Consider the following 25,048-nt stretch of genomic DNA (forward strand, 5'->3'; position numbering starts at 1 on the left):
GACGTACGCAACACTTTCCTCTTAAAAACCTATGACATTTTGCGGAACTGTGGATATTAAATACATTGTGCGATTGAAAACCCTGCCGTGAATTCAGTACACCAATACGCGTGTGAAGTAATTAAGCGTCATTTCGCTTCATTTGAGGAGTCATGTGATTTTTTTTGCTCTATGAAGCGAGATATCAACCCTCTTGTCGCCATACTTCTGTTTTGAAACTGTGTCGAGCATCTGCTTCAAGCGTAACATCTCTAGTTTTTACCCTGTTGTATCCGTGCCATGTTTTTCTTGAGTTTATTGGTTTCGTTCTTGGATAAGCCTGCCTTCCGCAGCGCCTTTTGTTCCAATTGTTACAGTCTTTTTATTTGGAACCACAGCCTCATCACCTTCTTTCAGTCCTGCATTTGGGTCCTCCATTTAAAACCTACACAAAACCTGACAATGACAGCTTAAGTTAATAACATTGGTCAGGTGCAGGTTGATTCTCAAGCTCAATCGCATGACTCAGGTTACGCTATTTTCTGATCTGTCTGATATGGGTATATTATACACAAGCCTTAAAATCCATTCAGATTATTTAGATTCTCTGTTATCATAGTAAGAAATCTACATGTTGTAGCTGCAAATGTTGACTAGCTGGTATTTATGGCTTACATGTGTCCGGGTGCCGTTGTCCTGAATAAGTCACTCGGCCTCCAGGTAATTTTAATAAAAAATGAAAAAACTTTATTCCACACATGTCACTCTTTTATCCATTGAATTGTTTGTCTTGTGACAAAAAAAATAATACAGAACAGGAAACGGTAAGAAACTACTGTGATTCCACCAACAGTAGTCTGAGGTTCACTACTCAGGTTAACATTTCCACTTAAGCCAGAGCGTGAGGCTACTGCCTCTTTAAGCTACAGTACTCCAGTAAGTAACTTACTAATCAATAACTATTGCCTATAACTATTACAATTTTAAACTTTAAATCCTAAAGTCTAAAAAATATATATTTAAATAACATAAGGAGAAATGAAGGGCGGCACAACGGCTCAGTCTGCACTGATGCCTCCCAATGAGAAGGTCAAGGTTTGAGTCCAGCTTGGGCCTTTCTGGGAGGTGTTTGCATGTTCTCCCTGTGTCTGCATAGGTTTTCTCTGGATACATCGGTTTCCTCCCACCTCCAAAGGCATGCTTGTTAGGCTAACTGGCGACCTGTCCAGGGTATACCCTCGCCCGATGACAGCAGGGTTAGGCTCCAGCGACGCCCACGACCCTAGTGAGGATAAGCGGTAGTAGAAGATGAGAAGAGAAATGAAAAAAATCAGCAAGCTCATTGTTGACTCAAACATATCTGGCCCCTATTTGTTCTATCAATTAAGAAACAATTACAAACAACAGAAATAAAAATACCACCGAGCAACTGAAGTCTCAAGAACAAAGTTTCCTTTTTTCTGTTATGTAAAGTCTGTGGTACTTAGCGAAGGAAACCAGTGTAACATACTGCAGACTACGTCGATCTAGTTCACTGGTCTTAGTCTTTAGACAAATCTGGCATGTCCATGTTTATCTGGCACTGCCTCAATGCCTTTCCCAATTTCTCAGTGCAGTCACATCTACCAGCACAACAGTGTTCCCTGGCACAAAGTTACGTGACACCCCGTGACCACTTATCACTCATCTGGAGCTCAGGCAGATACTTTCTCTCACCCAATGTTTCCAAAAGAGGTCTGCCATGTACTGGACCTGCCTCCACCTTTGATGTGCATAGAGGTCGTCCTTCTGGAATTATCCTGGAGGTAGAGATGGCTTGGTCCTCAGTAGTAGGAGGTGATTCAGGCTGAGTGGCTCTAGGTTGTTGGGGTCACTGGAAGGGGTGGTAATGGGTCAGCCATTAATGATGGCCTCAGCTTCACCTAGAAATGTTTGGAGGCTTTTCGCTCCCAAACTCCTCTACGGTGAGAGGCAGCTGGGGAGTTGAACATTTAATGCCTTGTTAAAGCAAAGTTTCCACCGTATTCCACTCTTTAATAGCCTTCTTGAGCTCTCCCAATGAAATTGGAAAGGTCAGGTAAGACTCTAAGTGGCCTGTCTGCCATTTGTTGCTGCCCAGTAACAGCATGTAGCCGTCGACACACAAGGCACTTGGATAGGACTCTTCTTATAGTGACACTGACATTGGGGATCCGGTATTTTAGACACAGCTAGGATAGGACATGTGGCATCTGTGACCTACTTCCTTGTGGACCTCCTGAAGGATGAGGTCTGACTCCTTAGCCAAGATAGCAGGATGTTTAGATTCTTTTGGTATGGCTGCTGGGTTGAGCCTTCCTCCAACTCTTAAAATGCCATATTGAAGAACAGGGTTTAGCTTGTATATTTGGCTGCTCCTTTTGACAGGTTCACCCTTTTTTTTAAGGAGTTGAATTCCTCTTGGAATCTCTTTCTCTGACAGTGACCCACTGTGAGGGTTACTTTGCTTGTCTTGTAGTTCGCCATAAACTTGTGTAACTGCCGTTTTTGTTGATCCTTGTCAGCATCAGACATTGCAATAGCTACTCTTTCCTCCTTTCACTTCTTAACCATGCAAAATGATGTGTTTCTCACCTCAAGGATCCATGCCACTGCTCAATTAGTTTCTGCATTACGTCAACCTTTTCTCCTGCTCCGAGAGCATTTATGGTTACATTTTTCTTGACCCCTGGATTAGTGGCATTGACATCGGCCAGATGGTCAAGGTTCTCTGACCAGTTATTGGACGACTGAGTAAGAAAGTCAGGTCCAGAGATCCAGACTTGGTTCTGCACCTTCTGCTCAAGTTCTTCCTTCTCAGCCCTAAGCTTTACCTTGCCAAAAATGCAGCCCTTTCCAGTTCCGCCTGCAAGTGTGTTGAAGAGGCAGAGGATGATGAAGAACGACCAGAGCTCACTTTTGACCTCTTGGACTTGCTACATGATGCTCCTGATATGCTGTCAGACAGTTTAATATTTTCATTAACTTCCCTTTCACCCCCCATACATCTATGGACGTCTTGTATCCAAGCATCAACTTGATCAGCGAAGCCCTTGAATGAGTCAGTTTTTGGTTTAAACCACTGCTCTTGATCACTGTTCATTCCTGAACAGTGATCAAGAGGTAACTTGCTGAAACACACTTTTAACAGAAACGTTCAGCTCACAAAACTTTCCGAAGAGCTTATTAAACTCGAAAAACAACTTGGTCCTTCCCGTACCCTATCTTCTTCTTTTAACTTGGTGGTGAGGGCTGTTTAAAATAACCTTGTTGTGTGGTGTGAAGAAATGTGATAGGAACCCAAGCGCAGGACTCAGGAGTTCAGGCTCAAACAGAAGTTTAATAACAAAAGATCTCGAGCTATAAAGTCTAATACAAAAAACACTAGGATTCAGGAGGAGCTAGCTGGTGGACTGCACCACGAAGGCAACTGGAAGAACTGGCAGTGAGTGGTAGAATGGAGAGTCCTTAAGTAGGGTTCAACATAGTGAATGATGTGCAACAGGTGGGATGGCAGCCCAGCATAGCAATCAGCAGCTCAACTTCACACAGCTGAGGTGGGAAAAGAAAACATGAAAGCAAAGCAAAAGGGGGCGACAAGACACCTCCTAACAAACTAACCATGATTAATAAGCAAATAATTAAGATGCCCCTATTTCACCTGGCAATGACAAAAACTATTTTCTGATTGGCTGATTGGCCACCGGTATTTTCTGAATGGCTGATTGGTTGCTGATATTTTCTGATTGGTCACTGATTGAAGCAGAGCAACCTGAATTCTATTCAGAGATTACAAATCTCTTTTCAAGTCTATGTGCAGCAAGTTTTATCATTTTTCAGCATGAGAAATGTCACGTGTGGCGTGAGCATGTGAACTTATTGAAATGCCTGCATGAGACTTGAGAGCTATCACCAGGGTCCAGTCGGGCCCCCGAAAACCACCACCTCAGTGCAGGAGCACATGGGTTCTAAGGCCAGAGAACCACCACAGCCACTACACAAACGTCCACCTCTTGCCACTGACATCCCACACCTGAATCCCGTCCCCTGACCACTGACCAAGGAGACCCACCCGGAAACCCAATGACGTCCTCTAAGATAGGCACTGGCGAAGCACCCAAAGAGGGACAGGCCAAGGGGGTGGGGGGCCATAGTGGGTTGGCCGTGGGGTGACCACCACTCAAATTGGGCAGCGCCAGTTCGACAGAAGTCACCATGGAGCTGCCATCACTATGCAGCGCTGGGAGGCACAATTCAGCCATGAGGACACAAAGACCACAAGGTACCTGTCTGTACCGTCCACCGTAGGGCCACAGACCGCTGACCCACACTACACCCAACCACAGAGGACCAGGCACCCCGAGCCGTGCCAAAGGACAATGATAAGTGAAGAGTGTCCCTATTTCTGTGCTTCCTCAGTCCCCGGTGAGGAAGCATAACCTTGCACCATGAACCTGTGATCCTGGATGTTGTTTGGTGCATTAAGATTAAGGGAAAGGAGGAGGATAGAGGGAGGTCAGAGGAGTGCAGCACACTACTGTAACAAGTGTCACTCAGTCTCATACACTGAACCAAGATAATTTCTCAGTGGTTGAAAATCACTTAATGCAGGGAAAATGTGGGTTGTGTGGCGGCAGCATGGAGGGAGAGAGAGAGACTCTCCAGGATCTGGAATGTACTGTTAAGCCTACTTGAGGTATGGTACTTTAACGAAACATCAGTGAAGCGAGGTGGCCACTTGAAAAACCCAACGATATGCAGCGACTAGGTTGACTAAGTAGCTGGTATTTTCTTGTTGGTTTCTAGACTTATGCAGTTGCTGACTACTAGACTACTGGTCAGTTTTTCAGTTGGACTGGGCTTCTAAAAGTGTCTTGTCAGGGATTTTGGCACAAGCATTTGTGCACAAAATTCTTATAAAAATACATGGTCAACATGGAGAACAGGGCTTTCTATATTTTAAATACAAATAAGAGTTTAATTATTCATTACTAAGGGGGTGCTTGTGAACGCCGCATGGAGTAGTCATGTCAGAATCAGAATCAGAAAAATACCTTATTTATCCCAAAGGGCAATTAGGAGGACGAAGAGCAGTACATAAAATAAAACTGTAAAACAGCAGATTCAAGTAGCTCCTCCACACTCTCGTTAAATACTCGCTGAAAATCAACACTTACACAAATATGAGCAGATCCAACAAAAACAAAACTAAGGAGAAACCTACACAAACTCCAAACCCGAGCGGCAAAACAGTTCCTGCCATTGGTACTCCGAGGTCGTTAACACTGAACTAATCCCAGCTAGCAGCCCAGGTACCACTGTTAGCACCAATAAACCTTCAACTTCACAGCCCATGCTGGCTAGCGTCCTGGCTGCCATTGGGACACTGGATGAAGACATGAACAGCAGATTGAATACGTTCCATTCCACACCCCACCAAGTCCAGACTTCCCTAGCAGACCACACAACACACATCTCCAACCTTGAGGGCTTTGAAGGATACCACGTGTCCCGCATGACAGCTTTGGAGAAACGGTGCACGGAGCTATTGGAAATCAATAAGTCAATTAAACTTCTCACCTGAAGTCACTGAACAACGCAACGCCTTTGATGGAGCAAAAAAGAGACTGAGGGACGCCAGGGTATAACACGGTCTCCTCTTCCCTGCCAGACTGACCTTCAACTACGGTACGGAGGAGAAAATACTTCAGGATTCCAAGGATGCCGAGTCTTTCATAGACAAATTCATCACACCCTCTGCCGCTCCAGAGTGAGCTCTACCCCCGGCCTGGGAATATTCAGCCTGCGCATATACAGCCCTGTTGAACTAAAAATCAACATTGGTACAACATTGCGTTTAACTGGCGATTCAATCCTTTACTACTTAACAACATTCAATTACGCCAGCAAAAGGCCAGCAAAATAACAGAATATTTTGATCAAAATGACACATCCGAGGTAAATGACTACATATTATAGTCAACGAGGCTAAAATAAAAAAGGATAAGGAGAAAGAATTAGCAGATATCACAGCTCAACTCAAACCACTAGAAAGAGACTACAGGGTGACCGCCTTACCAGCCAAGCTCAATGAAATAATCAAATTAAAGTCTAAATATAATGCCGTCCTTTCTGGCCGTGTCAGCTTAATGCTACTAAAAGTAAAACAAAAGCATTTGAACTAGCTGAAAAGCCAGATAAACTAATAGCTCTCTAACTCAAGAACATCCAGGCCAGCAGAACGATCCACAAAATTAAGACCTAAATGGGAACTACTACCGCAGATGATGAGAAAATTAACGAATATTTTCGTGAATTCTAAGAGGATCTTTATACTTTATACTTATACTAAGTCTACCACTGCTACAACACATATCTCTGAATTTCTTCATACTCTCCATCTGCCTAAATTGAGTCCCTCAGCACAAACAAACATGAACGCAGACATAACATTAGAGGAAGTTAAACAGGCAATTCACTCCTTCCCTAACGGAAAAGTGGCTGGCCCAGATGAGACAAATTTTACAAAGCATATTTAGACATTGTAGCTCCTTTCATGTTAAGGATCTTTAACCATTCTATATCAGTCGGTCTGCTTCCAGCAACACTTTACTCTGCCAACATCTCTCTGATCCTGAAAAAGGGGAAGAACCACACAGACCCCTCCACATACCGGCCCATTGCCCTCCTTGGCTGTGATCTTAAGATGTTCAGTAAAATCCTCACAAACAGACTAAATAAATGTATTGCAGATATAATCCATGAAGACCAAACTGGATTTATTCCAGATAGATTTTCATTTTTTAATATTAGGCGTTTGCTGAATATTATATACATTAAATCTAGCAATGATTCTAAAATTGCCGTGCTCGGCCTTAATGCTCAAAAGGCGTTTGATCAAGTTGAGTGGTCATACTTAGTAACTGCAATCTGGGAGTTTGGTTTGGGGGAGAATTTCGCCTCCTGGGTCAAAATGCTATACGCTCACCCTACTGCCTCTGTCATCACCAATAACAGGTCTCCTACCTTCACATTACAATGATCCTGCCCCCTCAGCCCTTTTTTATTTGTTGTTGCTATGGAACCCCTGGCTATCAGCATCAGGAATCACCCTTCTATTGCCCCTTTGATTTTGGGAGGAGTAGACCATCGCATTTCGCTGTATGCGGATGATGTTGTTCTGTTTCAGTCCCACCCAGAAGACTCCCTCCCCCCTTTATTAGAACTCATTGAAAAATTTGGTGAAATTTCTGGCTACACTTTTAACCGGGATAAAATGAATTCATGGCCCTTACAGGCGATCTGGACCCAAAGTTTCTTAAAAACTTGTCATTTAAAATTATCTATGATAAAGTCAAGTATTTAGGATTTACAATCCCTAAAGACCCCAAGTTAATTTATTAATTGAACTCCCTTGATATGATTGATAAGTTAAAATCAAATATTGAATCCTGGAGACTGTTACCATTATCTCTTATAGGCTGTGTCAATGCAATTAAAATGGTCACTCTTCCCAGATTCCTCCACCTGTTCCAGAACCTGCCTGTTTTCTTGCCCAAATCCTTTTTCAAATTATTAGATTCACTCATTTTACCTTTCGTGTGGCGTTTCAAAGCGCATCGTATCTCTATTTAACCAAACCCAAATCAGCTGGTGGCCTCAGTTTACCAAACTTCTGCCACTCCTACTGGGCTTGGAATTGTAGAGTATTAATGTATTGGCAAAACCCACGACAAGGTAATGTTAATGCCTCCACCCCGTCATGGCAATTGAACACAGTCTCCCTACCAGTTCTTTGCCTGCCCTCCTCTTTTCCTCAGCTCAGACCCTAAAATCCATTGCTGGAAATAATTTCGTAGTTACAAGTTCTTTAAAAATCTGGTACCAAATAAGGAAATCGTTTAACCTGCCTGAGATCTCCACCTTCACCCCTCTCTACCAAAACCACACTTTCCCACCCTCACTGTCGGATAATGTGTACAAACACACATTGACAGCTCTGGGTGAATAAAGGTATCACTACCATTCGGGACCTTTATCTCAATAAGACTTTTGCTATCTTTTCTCAGTTGAAAGAGAAATACACAATGTCAGATACACATTCTGCAGGTCAGAGATTTCATCCGTAAAAACATTCCTCACTTTCAGTCATTACCAGCTCCCATTGAACCGTATACTCTTCTAAACCATTCCCCTGACTCTAAGAGACTTACTTCATGTTTTGTTGACCTTTTTAATTTACTTAATCCAACTTCATCCCAACACTTAAAAGAAGCTTGGGAAAAAGACTTAGCTCTGTCAATAAGTGTCAATGACTGGCAAACTTACCTTGGTGACATTCACAGCTGCTCAACTAATTGGAGAAACCAACTTATTCAGTTTAAAGTTATCCACAGGCTACACTACTACTCTTGTTCTAAACTTCTCTCTTTCTACCCTTCTATTTCCCAAATCTGCTGAAAATGCAAATCAGCGGAGAGAACTCTGGGCTACCTATTCTGGTTTTGTCCTAAATTAAATCAATTTTGGTCTGATATTTTCCAATGTTTTTCTGAGGTATATAAGTGTAATATTTCCCCAGATTCACTCACTGCAATTCTAGGTGGCTCTCGACACCTTTGCATGCTCACCAATTTACACTGTAAAACTATACAATATGGAATGATCATTGCAAAACGGAACATCTTAACTCATTGGAAAAGTGATGAGGCACCTTCCTTTAAGGCCTGGCTCTCAGAAATCACAAATCTGCTACATATGGTACATATGAAAAGGATCCGACACAATGTCTCGCTCAGCTCTGCAACCTTTCAACCTTTGATAGGATGCGACAACCATTTCTTCTATACCTGTCAAGAACGACCTAAAAGTAATACTTGGCATGTTCTATATAACAATGTATATACTGTTTCTGAGCTTGCTTTTTTTTTGTTTTGTTTATCATTATTATGTCATAGGTCTCTAGATCTCTTGGCCCGTTTATTATATTGAAAATTCATACATAAAGTTTTTAAAAATAATAATAATAATTACTAATTGCTGTATTTATCTGTAATCACAGTGAGTTAATTTTGCATGAGTTCTTTCATTTCCTGTTTTATGTTAAATAATTTCGCCCATCCCTAACAAAGAACACTGCCATTATTCTTGTCTACACCCTTGTCACCTGATGCATCAACCACTGCAACTCTGTTGTTTTTGGTTTACCGTCCAAGTCCACAAGCTTCAACGAGTCCAAAACACTGCAGCACGTATCATTACCTGAACTCCCTCCATGGACCACATCACCCCAATTCTTCAGCAGTTTCACTGGTTTCCAAAAAAATCCTGCAATGGATATAAGATTCTGCTACACATTCAGCTCCATGCCATTGCAACGTTTTCTCACCTAACATTCAAAACATAGTCTCTCTGATGCATTTCAAGTCCACATCAAAACACATCATTTTAAAATAGCTCAGTCCTCCTAACCAACTATTTTTTAATGTAGTTAATCAGATTTTAAGCTATTGCATAAATAACAGGGCAGGAATTTCACGAGGGCCACACTGGCCTTGATGCCCTGCGGTTCTGCAGTTTTGTAGTCTGCCTCTTGACTGTGAACACTGCTTTAACACCACCAGCACCTGGTGAGAGAAAAATACGTCTTTAGATGACATTCTGGATTCTTATTGAGCAACTCATCAGTGGTGGATCTGATTCAAGCCTGGCATGGTTCATTTTTTTCAACGAAAGAAATCGAAGGTGTTGTTACATGATCATCAATGGAAGCGCATAGGTGAATGTCATGTTCAGGAAACTGCACGGATTGGGGAATACATGTGCGACTGTGTTTATATACAGCCTATATAGCGATATCCCACACTTTTTTTAATGACCATGGCAGCTCTCTGCATCTGAGGAGAAGAGGAGATTCGGTGGCAGATATTAGGCACTGTGCAGGACACAGTGATTTATTCAAATATCAGCAGCCTTTTGAAAGAGCGGGGGTTTGACGGGTCCATTCTTCAGGTTAACAAACTGCAATGTTATTTGCAATGTACACGATGACGTATGAGGGAGGAAAAAACAGGCACGCAGCTCTCACAGCGGGAGGTCCGACCCGGGACTTCTGGCGATGTGAAAGCACACTAAAGGCGAGTAGACCCGGGATATTCAATGTGAAAGCAGTATAAGATAGGAATTTCAACATATAGGGCCTAAGTTTGTTACCGTGCTTGTAGAGTATCGTTATGTCGTTGTAACCGGCTAGTTTTTACTTCTGCGTTGTGTGATGAGGATCAATGGGCCCAGACCAGGATTTCTTTGGAGGAGGCAGTCTCCGTTTATTTTCTGACGAAAGTATAAATGAAAACAAAATCCTCCCATCAGTCACGAACAACATGAGCTCCTCTCCAGAGCACAACAGGAAAAGGGCGGATAATACATTAAAACACAGAAAAGCATACCTGACGAAAGTATAAATGAAAACAAAATCCTCCCATCAGTCACGAACAACATGAGCTCCTACACGCATTAAAGGACAGAAATATGTTAGCTTTAAGCTAGCGAGCGAACTTTAACAGTATAGCTTTAGCACATAGCTAAAACACAAATCTCTGTGACTACTGTGTCGCTTTACCTCTCCAGAGCACAACAGGAAAAGGGGAGAGGTAAAGGCGGGAGACACATTTATAGGGGAGGGGGGGGACCCCGAAAATAAACGTAGGGGTACAGTAGCTCAGTTTTAAAGGTTCCACATAACAACTTAGGAGGACAAACATGTCAGGTAAGAACAATTTAAAGTGAAACAGATTTTGTGTAATTATACTACTGTATACTGTACAGTACTGTATATTTGACCATGTTACATCGTTACAACGTTGATCCACTTTTAATGTGCTGAGTACCGACTGTAGCCTTAACAAACACTAATTGTTGTCAAGTTTTTCCTTTGTCGAGCTTTAACCGTAAGGTCATGGACGTTACTACTGCTTGTTCCTGCTATAATATGAGATGTGATATGTGCTGGCTGTTCATAGCCACTTTTTTTAAACTATGCAGTTAGCACTGTTTTGTTACTGCCAGTGTTGCAATGTTCTGCAAATTTGCTTGTAATTTAATATTTCAGATCTTGAGACAGGAGAGTGACATTTTTAAAAAATAAAAGGCCAGAAATGTTTTATTTGTCATCTATTTAGTTAATTTTATTTCCTCAATAATCATCCTTAATTGAGAAATTGGTCTGGGCTCTTTTGGGTTAATCAGTAGCCTGCATGCTAGTATATGTTCTGTTTACAGTCAAACATTTTGATGCACTCCAGGCTCAATTTTGATTAATCAATAATCTGTGCAGTAGTACAGTCTGAAGATGCTCTTGTGCATTTGGTGTCAATTGAACAGAAATTATGGGAGGATATAGGTTTAGTAAGTTTTACAGTTATTGAAGTGAGTGATGGATTGATAAAGTTAGATATGTTAAATATTTTCTTATCTTCAGACATATTAGTATAGGAGATATTTCTTTGCCTGCTTGATAGTTTCGACTGAGACTCCAATCTTCCTCAGAAGTGTCATTAGTCCTTAAATTAAATTCAATATAGTCATGAAGTTAAAATCATTGTTTTTTTTTATGGCCTTGGTGCCCCGGCTTTTGATCTTTGTGCCCTCAAAAGGCAACACAAAAGGCCAAGTGGCCTTGCCCCTAAAAAGACAAAATTCCAGGCCTGGTATCAGCTATAAAAAAAAATGTATATAATTGTAATGTAATGTAATTGCAGTGCTCAAATCCTCTCCTCTATTTCTCATAGGTGCCTGCTGATTTTATCTATTTGATTTGGAAGCAGATCACTTTAAATGAATGAACTGCAGCCAGCATTGACCATTTACATGGTACCTTTTCTTCAGGTTACAAAACAACTTTATCTTCTGTAGATGTTCTCCACCCTGGCAAATTTAATTACCAAGTGGAAGATAAAGCTTCTCTTATAATCAATTAGCACTGTATATGACATGTCTGGGTCCACGGACGCGCCGCCGCGTCCAAATCACATGACCAATTTAACACGACGTAGCAGCAAGACGCAGCGTCATTGAATCTTCGTTTCAACTTTTGTAGAAAGTGCTAACTTCAGACTATATACTAGTTTTCAAACTGTGTTGATAGGCCAAGTAAAACTAGACTTATTAAAAATAATTTACCGCACACTTTTATTGTGAATACTGCCGTCATGCTGATGCGCGTCTGGTGTACGGAGAAACGGCGAAATGGACCGCTAGTGGAGATCGCTAACTAGCTTCAAATGCTCGAAAGCAAAAAAAAAACCCCAAAACAAATCAAAACACAACTCCAACCAACCCAGTCAATCCCCACCCCCTCCCTCCCCCCATGACACCTCCTTTCCTATTGGAAGAAAAATGCATCCGATTGACCAATCAGTAAATGATGTGTCAAAGGTTGCTAAGGAAAAGGGAAAAGTTGTGGGAGTGACACAATATTCAGTTTATGGTGCGACTGCAGCCAAAGAGAAAAAAGCCAGAGATTTGGAACTTTTAGATATTAATACTTATTCGTACACCTGATGGTTTTGTCAATGGTAGTAAATAGTTGTACAAAAATGCGTGATGCATTACCTTCATTTAAATGGAAATAGTTATAAATACATTTGTTGTTTGCTAAATTTGTACATAAGCTTTTGATATTTACACTCTAGATTTACATTCTAAGTTATAAAAAAGGTTCGTTAAATAAGTTTGTGGTTTTCACAGTGAAAAACTTAACATTTTCCTACTCGGATTTTATGGTTTTAGTGTGGTTTTAGATCCAGTGTGTTAATACAGTTTGTCAAAATGAAAATATAATTGTAAAATGACACAGGTGAGGTTGTGCTGAAAAGAATGATACCAAAAAAGGCAATGTAAACAGTTTTTAAGATGAAATATGAAGGTAAAACCAAAAGTAGTCAAAAACGGCCAATTATGCTCTGGACCCCAGAGGGGTATTAATGTAGAAATCACCCACACACACTTTCGATGATGCTGATGCTTCATATTCTGCATCACACCAACACCACAATTAGTGCAAAATCAAATATACTTTTCAAATGTACTTTTTGAAACTTTTTGACAATTGATAATACTTTGTGGTAAGTTTTTACAACAGATGCGACCTTTCAAGTAGCTTGAGTGTGGCTTTCATTACGTGCTCAACAATGATCCAGGAAAAATCACAAACAAATCTTAAATGTTGATTAAAATAACGACAATTACTCTTTAGAGAATATCAGCAGTAAAATCTTTATTTTGGAAAAGGTGATATATTTTCTTAGATTCAAGCCAAGTTCAACCTAAACTCTACATGAAAATGAGAACAGTTTCAAATAAATTTTGGAAAATGTTTGCAGTAAACACTTACTTACTTCCACTTAATAAGTATTACACTGCATCAGTATGTGATTCTGGTTTTGTTATCTATGACTTATAGCCTCAAGTATCCAAAACATAAAAATCAGTTTAGACAACAAAGGTCAGAAACTCCTTAACATCCTCCACATTTGCAGGATCTTGAAATTGTTAACTTATTGCTAGACAGGTGAAAAACCTTTTATGGTATTGATAAAATGATTCACATTGAAAGAGCCTCGATTATAAAGACTGTTCTGATGTAACCCTACAGTGACCTCTAGTGGCTTTAAGCGATTTCTACACCCCACATTATATTTAACCTCAAGAAATTCTTTCACAAAAGAAAATGTACTGTTAACAGAAAATAAATGGTAATGATGAATGGCACAACAGATGACAGATTACACAAATGTGTTTATTTCAAAATATAGGGCAGATGATGCCCATCAAATATGTTAACCTATTAAATATTAATAGTGTTGTAAGTAGTCTGTTAAAGCCTTAAGTTAAATTGTGTATATGTGCTTATGATAAGGACTACTATTATACCTGAGTTTGTTCATCATTTTTTTTTTCTCCAAGCCTAAACTTTCAATGTTCTGCCTTTTTCTTAGATTTCTTTTTTATCCTAAAGACAAACAAAGATAAACATATTGCTCCCACCACTGTGACAACCAGTAGAGCAAATGTGGTGTTGAGTCCGACCTCAGCGTTACTGGCGGAGAGCTTCATACCCAGGAACCACACGGCAATGTCAGTGACGGGTTCACTTGTTCCTACACAAAAGACAAGAACCAAATATTTTATTTTCATTATGGACTCATCCATTCGTCTTTCAGAACAGGAATCCACCAAATCTGTGTCACTTCTGTCACTCCTGCACAAAAGACAGACAACAGGGATTATTTTCATTTTGAACAAGCTGATAACACTAAATCTAAACTTTGTTTTCAGGCTACATTATTTTGGGAAGGCTTATTCGTTTGTTATGCAATAACACCACTCTCTAATAAGAATAGCCCGACTCTGTCTAAATGAAAAAAACATCTTCCTACGGGAGCCTTGAACTAATTACACTTTTTGGACGTTTGTTAAAAGGGGAGTTGCTTTGTATTCTCACAGTAGTAACAAGACTCTAGGAAGTCAACTGGCAAACAAATAGTCCTCCCTTAATGGTACCTGGTTGTTTTTACGGTGAAGTTTTTGTGCGCTCAAAATAAATGTGGTATTCATATAATGCATTCATGCATTTATCATTGGCACCTTCCATTCATCCATTCATCTTTCAGAACCGGTAACCCCCAAATCTGTGTCACTTTACCTCCAGTGTCAGGGTTCAAGCACTCATTGGGTCCTAAGGCAGGGTCTGGGAATCCGTTGCATTTTATCATTGTGGTGTAAAACGATGCAGAGGCCTTGGGCACTCGAGGAAGATTGGGGTCTGAGCGGTTGACGTAGAAAAGGCCAAATCTTTCTGTATAACCACTGCGCCACTCAAAGTTGTCCACCAGTGACCAAGCAGTGTAACCTCGGACATCCACACCATCCAACAAGTAAGCTGAAAGAACACAAATATCACCTTTAAAAACAGCAAATACTCATGATGAATGTTTATTTCATGTAACAAGAATCCCGTTTCTAGTTTTTATTAGAAAGAACAGAATTGCCACAAACTATTTTCCTGCAGCCATACTTTATATGAGACATCATTATCTTTGTCTCTCATTCCCTCTGTCCTGGTCTTAATTATATTCCATGAGAGTGTCTTGATACCTTTCAGTGCCTCGTTGATGTACTTGTCATAGAAGTAGATCCTGTGTGTATCATTTAGTTCAACAGGGCCGTTTGCTGACACTCCATTCTCCGTTATAATGACCGGTGGATTTCCATATTCATCTTTAATGAACTTCAGTAACTTGCGGAATCCAAATGGTGCAACCTTCAACCAGGATGAACCTGAATCCAGCCAGGTACGATCTGTAATTGTTGCTGCTCCCCTGTGAAGGTCATTTTTAAAGTTATGAAAGTTCCAATAGCATGTGCAACAAGAAAGGAATTACATGAAAACAGCATTTAAAGTAAAAATGAAAAGTAATAGTATTGTTTACTTGTCTGCTTCGTAGTGCTCATTGTTTCCATGGTCCACATTGAATGCCAGGACACTGGTGTAATGGTTGAATCCAAAAAAATCATGAGTGCCCTTAATTCTCTTGATCTCCTCCGGAGTAAACTCAGGCAGTCTAAAACAATTGAGGAGAAACTGAATTTACTCAAGAAATGACAATTTAAATGCAGGATTGGTTACACTTGGGCTAACTGTACTGAACATACACGTATATGGATACTTTTCAAGGCAAATATATATGAAAGACAAACTTCCCTCAAGTTATTTTTAACTGAAATTATTTCTCTTTCTAATTCGAATTTTAGTCTGTATAATACCGAGATTTTGGTAGACCAGCAGCCAGACTTCGCTCTCGAATGACTGTCCTCATCAACTCAGGATAGTCACCATTAAATATGGGATGAGCAAACCACCCAATTAACAACTGCAAAAAAAGAAATAAAAAATGCCTGTTCAAGATTGCCATACAAATATGTTTTAAAATAATCAAGGAACTGACGTACCTGCAGTACACGTTCTGCTGCATCAATATCTTCCTGCTTATAGGGATTCCTGGGTTCTGTCCAGTCACTGCTAATAGTTATGGAGATAATGCCTTTCTGTTGGGCCCGGTATTTATCATTGTACACATGCCAAGCTTCAGCATGTGCTTTAATAAGGTTGTGACCAACAAGGTACGGCAGAGTGCCTGGACGGGAATCGATTCCTATAGACACAAATGGGTTAATAGACACATTTGAAGTCAATATACTGAATGTTGTTTTGTTATTAAGGTTTAGAAATACCATGATTTGGCCATTATTGGTTTACAGGGGAAAATTTATTTCAAACCAATGGCCAGTGTCACTTGATAGCACTAACAAAACATGCCAAGTACTAACGCTGTTGTGTAAATTCTACTTTAAAACAGATTTTCATACCACAGACAGCACTGAATTGATTGTGTACTACAGAGAGTTCAGATGCAAAAGATTACTCAAAACACACCTGGGGCAGCAATTCCAATGCCATAGCCTATATAGGCTATAACAAACGGCTCATTAATGGTGATCCAAAACTTCACTTTGGAGCCAAGACGGCTAAACATTAGGTCAGCATATTCCTTGAATCTGTCAACAACAGTCTCATTCTCCCAGCCCCCAATATCTTCCAGAGCTTGCGGAAGGTCCCAGTGGTACAGAGTGACCTGACAATAAGGAAAAATAATTAAGATTACCAAATAGTCCAAATTACCATTACAGAGTTGTTGTTTTCTAATTCTAACTAATCAAACATACACATGGCTCGATATTTGCAGCAAGCAGAGCATCCAACACTCTTTGGTAGTAGTTGATTCCAGCCTCATTAATGTGTTTGGTGGTGCCATCAGGAAGTATCCTTGTCCAGGATATGGAGAAACGATAATGGGTCACATTAAGTTTCTTCAGTAACTCAATATCTATTTCGAATTTATTGTAACTGTCGCAGGCCAGGTCCCCAGTATCATGTTGCATGACTTTCTCTGGAGTGTGAGAAAACTTGTCCCAGATGCTGAGACCTTTTCCATCTGCTCTCCAAGCCCCTTCAATCTGTAAACAGCAAGTGTATTAGAAAATTTCAAAAGATGAAAAAATAGTACTTGAAATCCAAGCATTAATGAGAGGGCTTCATTTAGAAAGTTACCTGGTATGCAGCTGTTGAAGTACCCCAAATGAAATCTTTTGGGAAATGTCCGTAAATCTTCTCCTCTACATTTGTAGGGAAACCGTTATCTTTCATGACATGGTAGTAGTAATGAGCTGAGTACTTGGGTGACCTTGGCCGGTTTGGGTTACTGAAGTCCACATGGTGCAGCCCAAATCTAAAGTTGTATCCATTCCGCCACTCAAAAGAATCCATTAGTGATGTTGCCACGTAGCCTTTCACCTTCACACCATCAACTTGAGAGGCTTTAAAAACAAACACAAAAATTAATTATCAAAATGTAAAACAGCTATGGTAATCATATAATGTATTTTATGAAATCTGTTTATAGCAGTGCACCTTTGAGAGCCTCGTCGACATAGGTCTTGTAATAAAACACTCTGTCAATATCATCCCAGGTGGTCATATGATCTGTAGGCACTCCACTCTCAGTAATGTAAATGTCTGGATCTCCGTACTCTTCTTTGATCCAGTTAAGGAGTCTTCTCAAACCCCACGATACAGCTCTTTGGTTCTGATAGGCTGTAGTTGGCGAATCAACCTCCTCTGTTAGTAAAACGTCCCGGTCAGATTCATAGGATGGAGGCTTAAATGGAGCTGTAATGTGGCTTCCTATCATTGTCGTGTAGTGATTTACACAGAACATGTCAGCTGTTCCCTTGATCAATTTCTTCTCCTCTTCAGTGAAGGAAGGTAGCCTTGACTCTGAAATGCCGAGTAGGTCACTTTTGTTTGCAACTTGCCACTTCATTATCTCAGGATAGTCACCATTCTTGAAAATGGGGTGTGCAAACCAACCCACTTCAAACTGCATGGCGCGGTCAGCAGCCACCACTTCTCGGATATCATTGACATCTCTAGGTTCAACCCAATCAGCATTGAGGGCAATGGAAACCAAACCATGTTGGGAATTGCGATACTTGTCATTGTACGTATGGTAGGCCTTGGCATGTGCTTTGATCAGGTTGTGTGCAACTCTGTACGGAGCAGTTCCTGGTTCATGAACATTCGGTGGGATCTGTCCAATTCCATATCCTGACCACGCAATTGTGTGAGGCTGGTTGAAGGTCATCCAAAATTTCACTCTGTCGCCAAAGGTAGCAAAGCACAAGTCACTAAAGTCATTAAAAATGTCAATCAGTTGAGGATTTTCCCATCCACCAATGTCTTGCAAAGCCTGTGGGAGGTCCCAGTGATAAAGTGTCACCATGGGGGTGATTTTGGATTCTAAGAGGCCATCAATGAGTCTATTGTAGTAGTCAACACCTTTCTGGTTCAGGGAGGAACGGCTACCATTAGGAAAGATCCTGGACCAGGATAAAGAGAATCTGTAAGACTTCACCTCCATAGCTCGCAGCATGTACAGGTCTTCATCAAGTCTGTTGTAACTATCACAGGCTACATCTCCATTAGCATCACCAGCAACACTGCCAGGTGTGTGAGTGTAGACATCCCAGACACTGGGCCCCTTCCCATCTGCGTTCCATCCACCTTCAATTTGATAGGCTGAAGTTGAAACTCCCCAACTGAAGCCTTGTGGGAAACTGCCATAGTGATAGATTGATCTCTCGAATTTTGACTGGCGTGAGAATTTCTCGAAGACAACCTTTGATTTAGCTGGAACCTCTGATGCTGGTAAACCTGCTGAACGGTGGGTAAGTGGCATTTCTACCCCTTTGAAAACTTTAGATTTGAGTGAACCAAAACCATTTTTCTTGATCAGCTGGTTGTAGAAATAGGCTGATTGCTTTGGGAGTCTTGGTCTGTCTGGAACTTCAAAGTTGACATAGTGAAGACCAAATCTCTGGCTGTAGCCTTGTTTTCCTTCAAATCCATCCATGAGTGACTGCACTGTGAATCGCTGAACATCCACTCCATCAGTGACAATTGCTATGAAGGGGATGCACATAAAGCACAAAGTAAGAATTAATCCCACCTACATTAAATATTTATTCATATTTATTATCAGACATGTTCCAAACACTGACCTTTCAGGGCCTCATTGATGTAACTCTTCATGTACTCAATTCTGCTGGTGTCATTCAGGCTGTCCCCACTGTATGCTGTTGGCATCCCATTCCCAGTTATGTAAATAGGGACTTTCTTAACATTTAGATATTCTTTGGAAATGTAGTTTAGGAGCCTTCTAAGTCCCCATGGTACAGAATAGATATAGTCAGAAGCTGTAGAAGGCCATGAGGGGTCCACATGTGCGTGGAAGTCACCAATGCCCTGAGGACTAGCAGCACACTCACCATTACTGAATCTGACCAAACGAGAAGTATAATGGTTTAACCCAAAAAAGTCAGCAGAACCCTTTATCCTCTGACTCTCTGCGGAGCTAAAAACTGGAAGGACGGCAGGGACAGAGCCTGTACAGTCACTTCTTTTCTTTTCAACCTGCGCTTTGAGGGTTTCAGGATAATCTCCATTTACAAATATGGGATGTGCAAACCAGCCCAGCATGAACTGCAGGTAGAGATCAGCAGCTGCTATGTCTTCAGGTTTAGAGGAGTCTGGCTCAACCCAGTCAGAGTTCAGTGCAATGCCCACTTTCCCGCCTTGAGTGCTTCTATACTTGTCATTGTAGACATGCCAGGCCTCAGCATGGGACTTGAGCATATTATGAGTGACCTGAAAAGGTAAAAGCAAATTATAAGGTTAATGCATGAGTGCAACCATTAAACTACATACAATTTCCTTATATTTAGCACATAACTCTCACCTGATAAGATGAAACAGCATAATCCTTTATGCTGGGGGCATGCTCACCAGTGCCATACCCAGCATAACTCTCCACCCAAGGGCTGCTGAATGTGTTCCAGGTCTTGACCCTGTCTCCAAATCTGGAGAAGCAGAAGTCTGCATAGTCTTTGAAGGCTTCAATGATGGCAGTGTTTTTCCATCCACCGTTGACCTGGAGAGCCTGAGGCAGATCCCAGTGGTAGAGAGTGACAACAGGTTCTATGCCAGATTCAATGAGAGCATTGATCAGCTTGTCATAGTAGAGAGCCCCTTTCTCTGATTGACTGCCCCGGAGGCCTGAAGGGAAAATACGGGCCCAGGAGATGGAAAACTGGTAGGTGTTGACTTGAAGACCTCGCAGGTGGTAGAGATCGTAATCCACCTTGTTGTAACTGTCACAAGCTAAGTCAGCCGTCTGATTCCCATAGGCTAGCCTTTCATGGCCGAAATGGTCCCAGATGGACTCTCCCTTCCCACCTGCTTTCCAGGCACCTTCAACCTTGAAGGACTCACTTGAGGTGGCCCATTTGAATCCAGTGGGGAATGATTCATTAAGGAAAGCATCTCGTTCCACTCTGTTCTGGACCCCAAAGGTCTGCCAGACTTTCTGATAACTGTTTCCAGACACTGTCATCCCAGTGTGGTCTGGAACATTGCCACTTTTAGAAAAGAGAAATGTATAAAAAACATAAATACACATGAAAACATCATTGGAAAGGCATATGTGTTTCACTGGGATAAACTCTTACCTGACTCGAACATCCTGCTTGTTCAGCTTTCTGTTCTTCAGGACTGAAATGTGTTCAAGACAAAGTTACTGATTATTATTATAGGACTGTCAGAGAAAATGAAATACAGAGTCAGTCATTTTTCCTCTATTAACTGTTGAACAGAGTATAAAACTCAAGGTTGTGGTACATGCATTTGATTTACTTTCCTTCTTTCTTGCAACATTTATTGCAATTTCCACATTGTTTTGGAGGTTTAATGCTCAGTCAAATTAAGACTTCAAAGTAAAGTAGTCTTGCTTCCGTGCAAGAGGACAATTCATACTTTTATTAACCATGTCATAGCTATGCCTTTAATACCAACACAAGTCAGGACGTGACAAAGATGTTGTGATCAACTGTGTCAAAGGCAGCAATGAAGTCCAATAGAACCAGTGTAGCAGAGTTGCCCGAATCAACAGTTAAAAGCAGGTCATTAAAAACTCTTAAAATGGCGGTAATACCACTAAAACCCAACTGGAACTTCTCAGAAATACCATGCAAGCCAAGGTACGCCTGAAGTTGCCCATAATTGACACTTTCAAATACCTTTGACAAAAAATTTGTTTGGAAATGGATCTGAAGTTAGAGAGAACAGTATGGTCTGGATTGGTCTTCTTGAGTATGGGATGCACTGCAACATGTTTGAAAGCAGCCTGGGAAGTGGCACAGGCAGATGAAGGAGAGGAAGAAGGAGCTGGGCCGCAAGTCTGGCCTCCTGCTAAGGCTAAATAAACAAACACACAAGCTACCTCTTCTGAGCCTGTAATTCACGTAACGCCAGCTGTATTACTCACTCAAAATAGACAACTTGGAATTACAACTTGCGGGGAAACTCACTGCATCACAGAGATCAGACTGAGGACTCTGGTAAAAGCAGAGGGGAACTCTTTATCTACTTGAGTGAAGGTTGGTTCAACAATAGCATGACAAAACATTGAGTACATCTATTAAACACCGACTTTTTTTTCTTCTCCCAAGAGAGTTAACAGTTGTAATCGTCACTGCTGTTTTTTTCCAACCAGAGGTTAATGCTAGCACAGCGCTCTCTCTCCTGCTGGATGCCATAAACAAACCGCAGCATGCCCACCCCGATGGTATTCACAGACCCTCTTGAAAAACTCTTGATCAGGTGTACAGTGACATCAAACACAGTTAAAGAATCAACCCCCTCGCCGACCTCAGACAGTCAGACCATCTCTCCCCGCTGCTCATTCCTGCATACACCCTCCTCAGGCACAGATCCAGGCCCACCATAAATGCTATAACAACCTGGCCTGAAAATGCACTCTGTGGACTACAGGACTGCCTCCAAACACACATTGGGATCTATTTGAACTCCAGGACCTGGAAACATTCCCAGGGAAAGTAATAGACTACATCAAGGTCTGCAAAGTCATCATTTCTGGTGGTTTCTGGTCACACCAGAAACCTTGGATGACCAGTCAGGTCCGCTCCTCAAGGATTATAATTGACAATTAAAAGAGTCAAAGCGTACTAAAAGTGCAAGATAGAATCCCACATCACCAGCAACAGACCCCAGGAGTTGTGGTAAAGTGCCTCACCAGCTTCAGAGGCTGTGATGCAATATTACTTAACTGCTTAACTGTTTCTTTGCTTAATTTGAATTTGAACTCATCAGCTCTGCCCTGCCCACCAGGTTCCAGCACCCTGTTGTCTACCCAGAGTAGAAGCATGACTTCCACCATGTCTGCCCTTTCCACACTCAACTCACGCTGAGCCACCTAGGACAACAGCAGAGCTGTGCCAGGATGCTCTTTGTGGATTACAGCTCGTTTGGTGATCAGAATATCTGCAGCAGTGGTGATCTTTACATTGTGCTCGTTGAATATTACAACATGCCCATTGAAGAGTTGGGTTTCTTTCTGGTACAGCTGTTGATGGGAAACTGGCTGAAATTCACACTAAAAATACGAACAACAAACTGCTTCCAGATCTTCAAACAGGCGAAAACAAAATGAAGAGAGGAGAAACTTGGCAGCCAGCTGTGGTTGTCAACATCAACATCAGCTGCCAAGATCATTCATTGTGCACACACCAACTGGACAAGTCTACAGGAAAAACAGTACAAAAAAGTATTTATGGAAGACAGGTGAAAAAGACTTTAAACCTATACCTACAGATCTAAGTGCCATTTCAACAAATAAAGTCTTTTCAACAAATGTCACACAATAAAGCTTTGTTTGCTAGTGATCTAGTATTAATGAGAGCCAAATGAAGAGGCCCAATGAACAAAGACTGTCCACCCCACAGCAGTGCACTAGGCCCAGTCTGAGAAGATGGAACTTCACTGAGGTGAAGTTCCATCTTGAACCAGGAGAACCAGGTCCACAGCTGGGTGAACAAGAACAATAAAACACCTCAGTAGTTGCCAAGTCACAGAAAATCCACCCGAAAGGAGAATGGGATCTGTCCAGCAGTCGGACCTAGGGTAAGTCTTGATTCTGACCAAAAGACCTCCTCACTTCTCTCCATTTCTCCCAACAAGATCTGTTTATTATTATCTGTTATTGGTCTTGGTCATTTCTTTGATGTAGTTCAACATCTTTAGATAGATGTGCAAATTGTGCTGGAGCTTTTACTTTTGAATTTTAACTGTAGAACACATTTAACCTTTCCTTAATTTACTGTTTAAGCAGTTTGCTGGGTTATTTGTCACAACAAATGATATTGTCAGAAAGACGAGATTGTTGTATCTAAATATATACTAATTAAAGTAGAAAACATCATATCTATAAGAAATATACACCTACATAAATAAAAGAGAAATATTCTGTTCTGTATGTTCTTGGTAATAATCGCTAACCATATCACATTAACTGAGTTATGTTAAGTGAGTTGTAAAGACAGTTACCTTGTAGATTATCTCCATTCACCCCGCTGCTCAGACTTCCATACAAACACAAAAAGTACACACACAAAACCCCCAACAGCTTCTCCATGGTGGCTTTCAGTGGGTGGACTGAAATTATCTAGTGCTAGCCATGGTATTTAAAGCAACAGTGTTCGACTGGATTGTTAAACAGTAAAGATCAATATCACATCCAGTTCCTTACATAATTCTGCATTTTGTTTTATTGCAGCTTTATGATAGGTTCAGACACACTCTGGACTCACACAAGGGATAACTGCTTCCCGCTTGTATTTGTGCTTGAAGACCTTGAAATACATGGTTGGAATATGCTTTTTAAAATGTTTAAATGTTATTTTTTTAAGCAGTGAGGCAGCGAGTAGAGCAGATTCAAGAGTTCTGAACACATGTGTAAGAAATGCATCTTAATAGGAAACTAAGTTCATAATTCTGACAGTTGTGTCTGTAAAACATATTCTCATAGCCTTTTAAATTGATTCAACACTTTAGCCACACATACAGCAAAGTATGGCCAACTCAAGTATCTAACTCGCTATTCATCAAATTATTATCAGTCTCGTCTCATCTTCTACTACCACTTATACTCAGTAAGGTCAGGAGATTGCTGGGTACACCCTGGACTGGTCCATGCTTATTTATTTTTTGGATTCCCTTTGGAAATCCCAACAATTTGTGACTGGCAGTGATGGTAGAGAAAACCACAAAGGTACTTTTAATAACAGGTGGTAGAAGGTAATAATCTGTTTATCTACTTGAACATTCAAGGTTGAATGATGGGTAAGGTTATACAATCCAAATCTAATTGCACTATAAAAGGTTATGTGAGTAGTTCTTGGGTGCAATTAATTTCATGTTTTGTAAGGGGGGCAGTAAAAGGACTTTGATTTGACAAACATGGATAAAAACAAATGGTTTTTATCAGGCTGCATCAGTATTAACTGAACATGACAACAAGTTAATGCTAAACCTTGGTCATATGCTGGTTGATTCTCAGGCTCAAATACTTAATCACCTTGCTCAGCCTATGTAACTGTAGCCAGGTGGTAAATTGTAAATAAATTTGGAATGCAATTTTACATCCTGAGTGTATTAAATACTTCCCTATTTTGTTTGAAGTGATAGGCCTTTCCACCTGACCAGGAAAACCACCACTGTGTTTGTTGCTGTTATATATATTCACCCGAGAGCAATTAACAGGATTATGGGTAGTGATCATTCCCATCATACCTGTCGACAGCCCGTACGTCACTTACTGTGTGACAGTGAAGGCCAGCAATTTTGACTCTGCCGCAAAAAACACAAGCCACAGCTTATCATAGCATATCATATTTATCTATATCCTACATTTATTTTCTTGAGCATACAAGGGATGGAATAAGCGCATGAGATAATTACAGATAAAATTCATAAGGTGGAACATGCAGTATTTGGGCCCTGATGCATTTGGATAAACCG

At 40.9% G+C, this 25,048-nt stretch overlaps 1 protein-coding gene across 1 annotated transcript; it reads right to left on the bottom strand.

Annotated features, from left to right (window-relative positions):
* Positions 1 to 13,253: 13,253 nt before the first annotated feature.
* Positions 13,254 to 23,706, bottom strand: LOC125017512 (lactase-phlorizin hydrolase-like). The gene is made up of 14 exons (XM_047600783.1): positions 23,576 to 23,706; positions 20,683 to 20,725; positions 19,914 to 20,592; positions 19,177 to 19,822; positions 17,528 to 19,078; positions 17,168 to 17,433; positions 16,783 to 17,073; positions 16,493 to 16,691; positions 16,009 to 16,211; positions 15,823 to 15,929; positions 15,489 to 15,620; positions 15,154 to 15,377; positions 14,702 to 14,938; positions 13,254 to 14,156 (listed from the first exon to the last, which is right to left on the bottom strand). Exons 1-14 carry the CDS (start codon positions 23,661 to 23,663, stop codon positions 13,972 to 13,974), a joined length of 4,851 nt encoding a protein of 1,616 aa, XP_047456739.1. The 5' UTR covers positions 23,664 to 23,706; the 3' UTR covers positions 13,254 to 13,971.
* Positions 23,707 to 25,048: the final 1,342 nt, after the last annotated feature.

Source organism: Mugil cephalus, chromosome 12 (assembly GCF_022458985.1).
Source record: "Mugil cephalus isolate CIBA_MC_2020 chromosome 12, CIBA_Mcephalus_1.1, whole genome shotgun sequence".
NCBI classification, from domain to species: domain Eukaryota; kingdom Metazoa; phylum Chordata; class Actinopteri; order Mugiliformes; family Mugilidae; genus Mugil; species Mugil cephalus.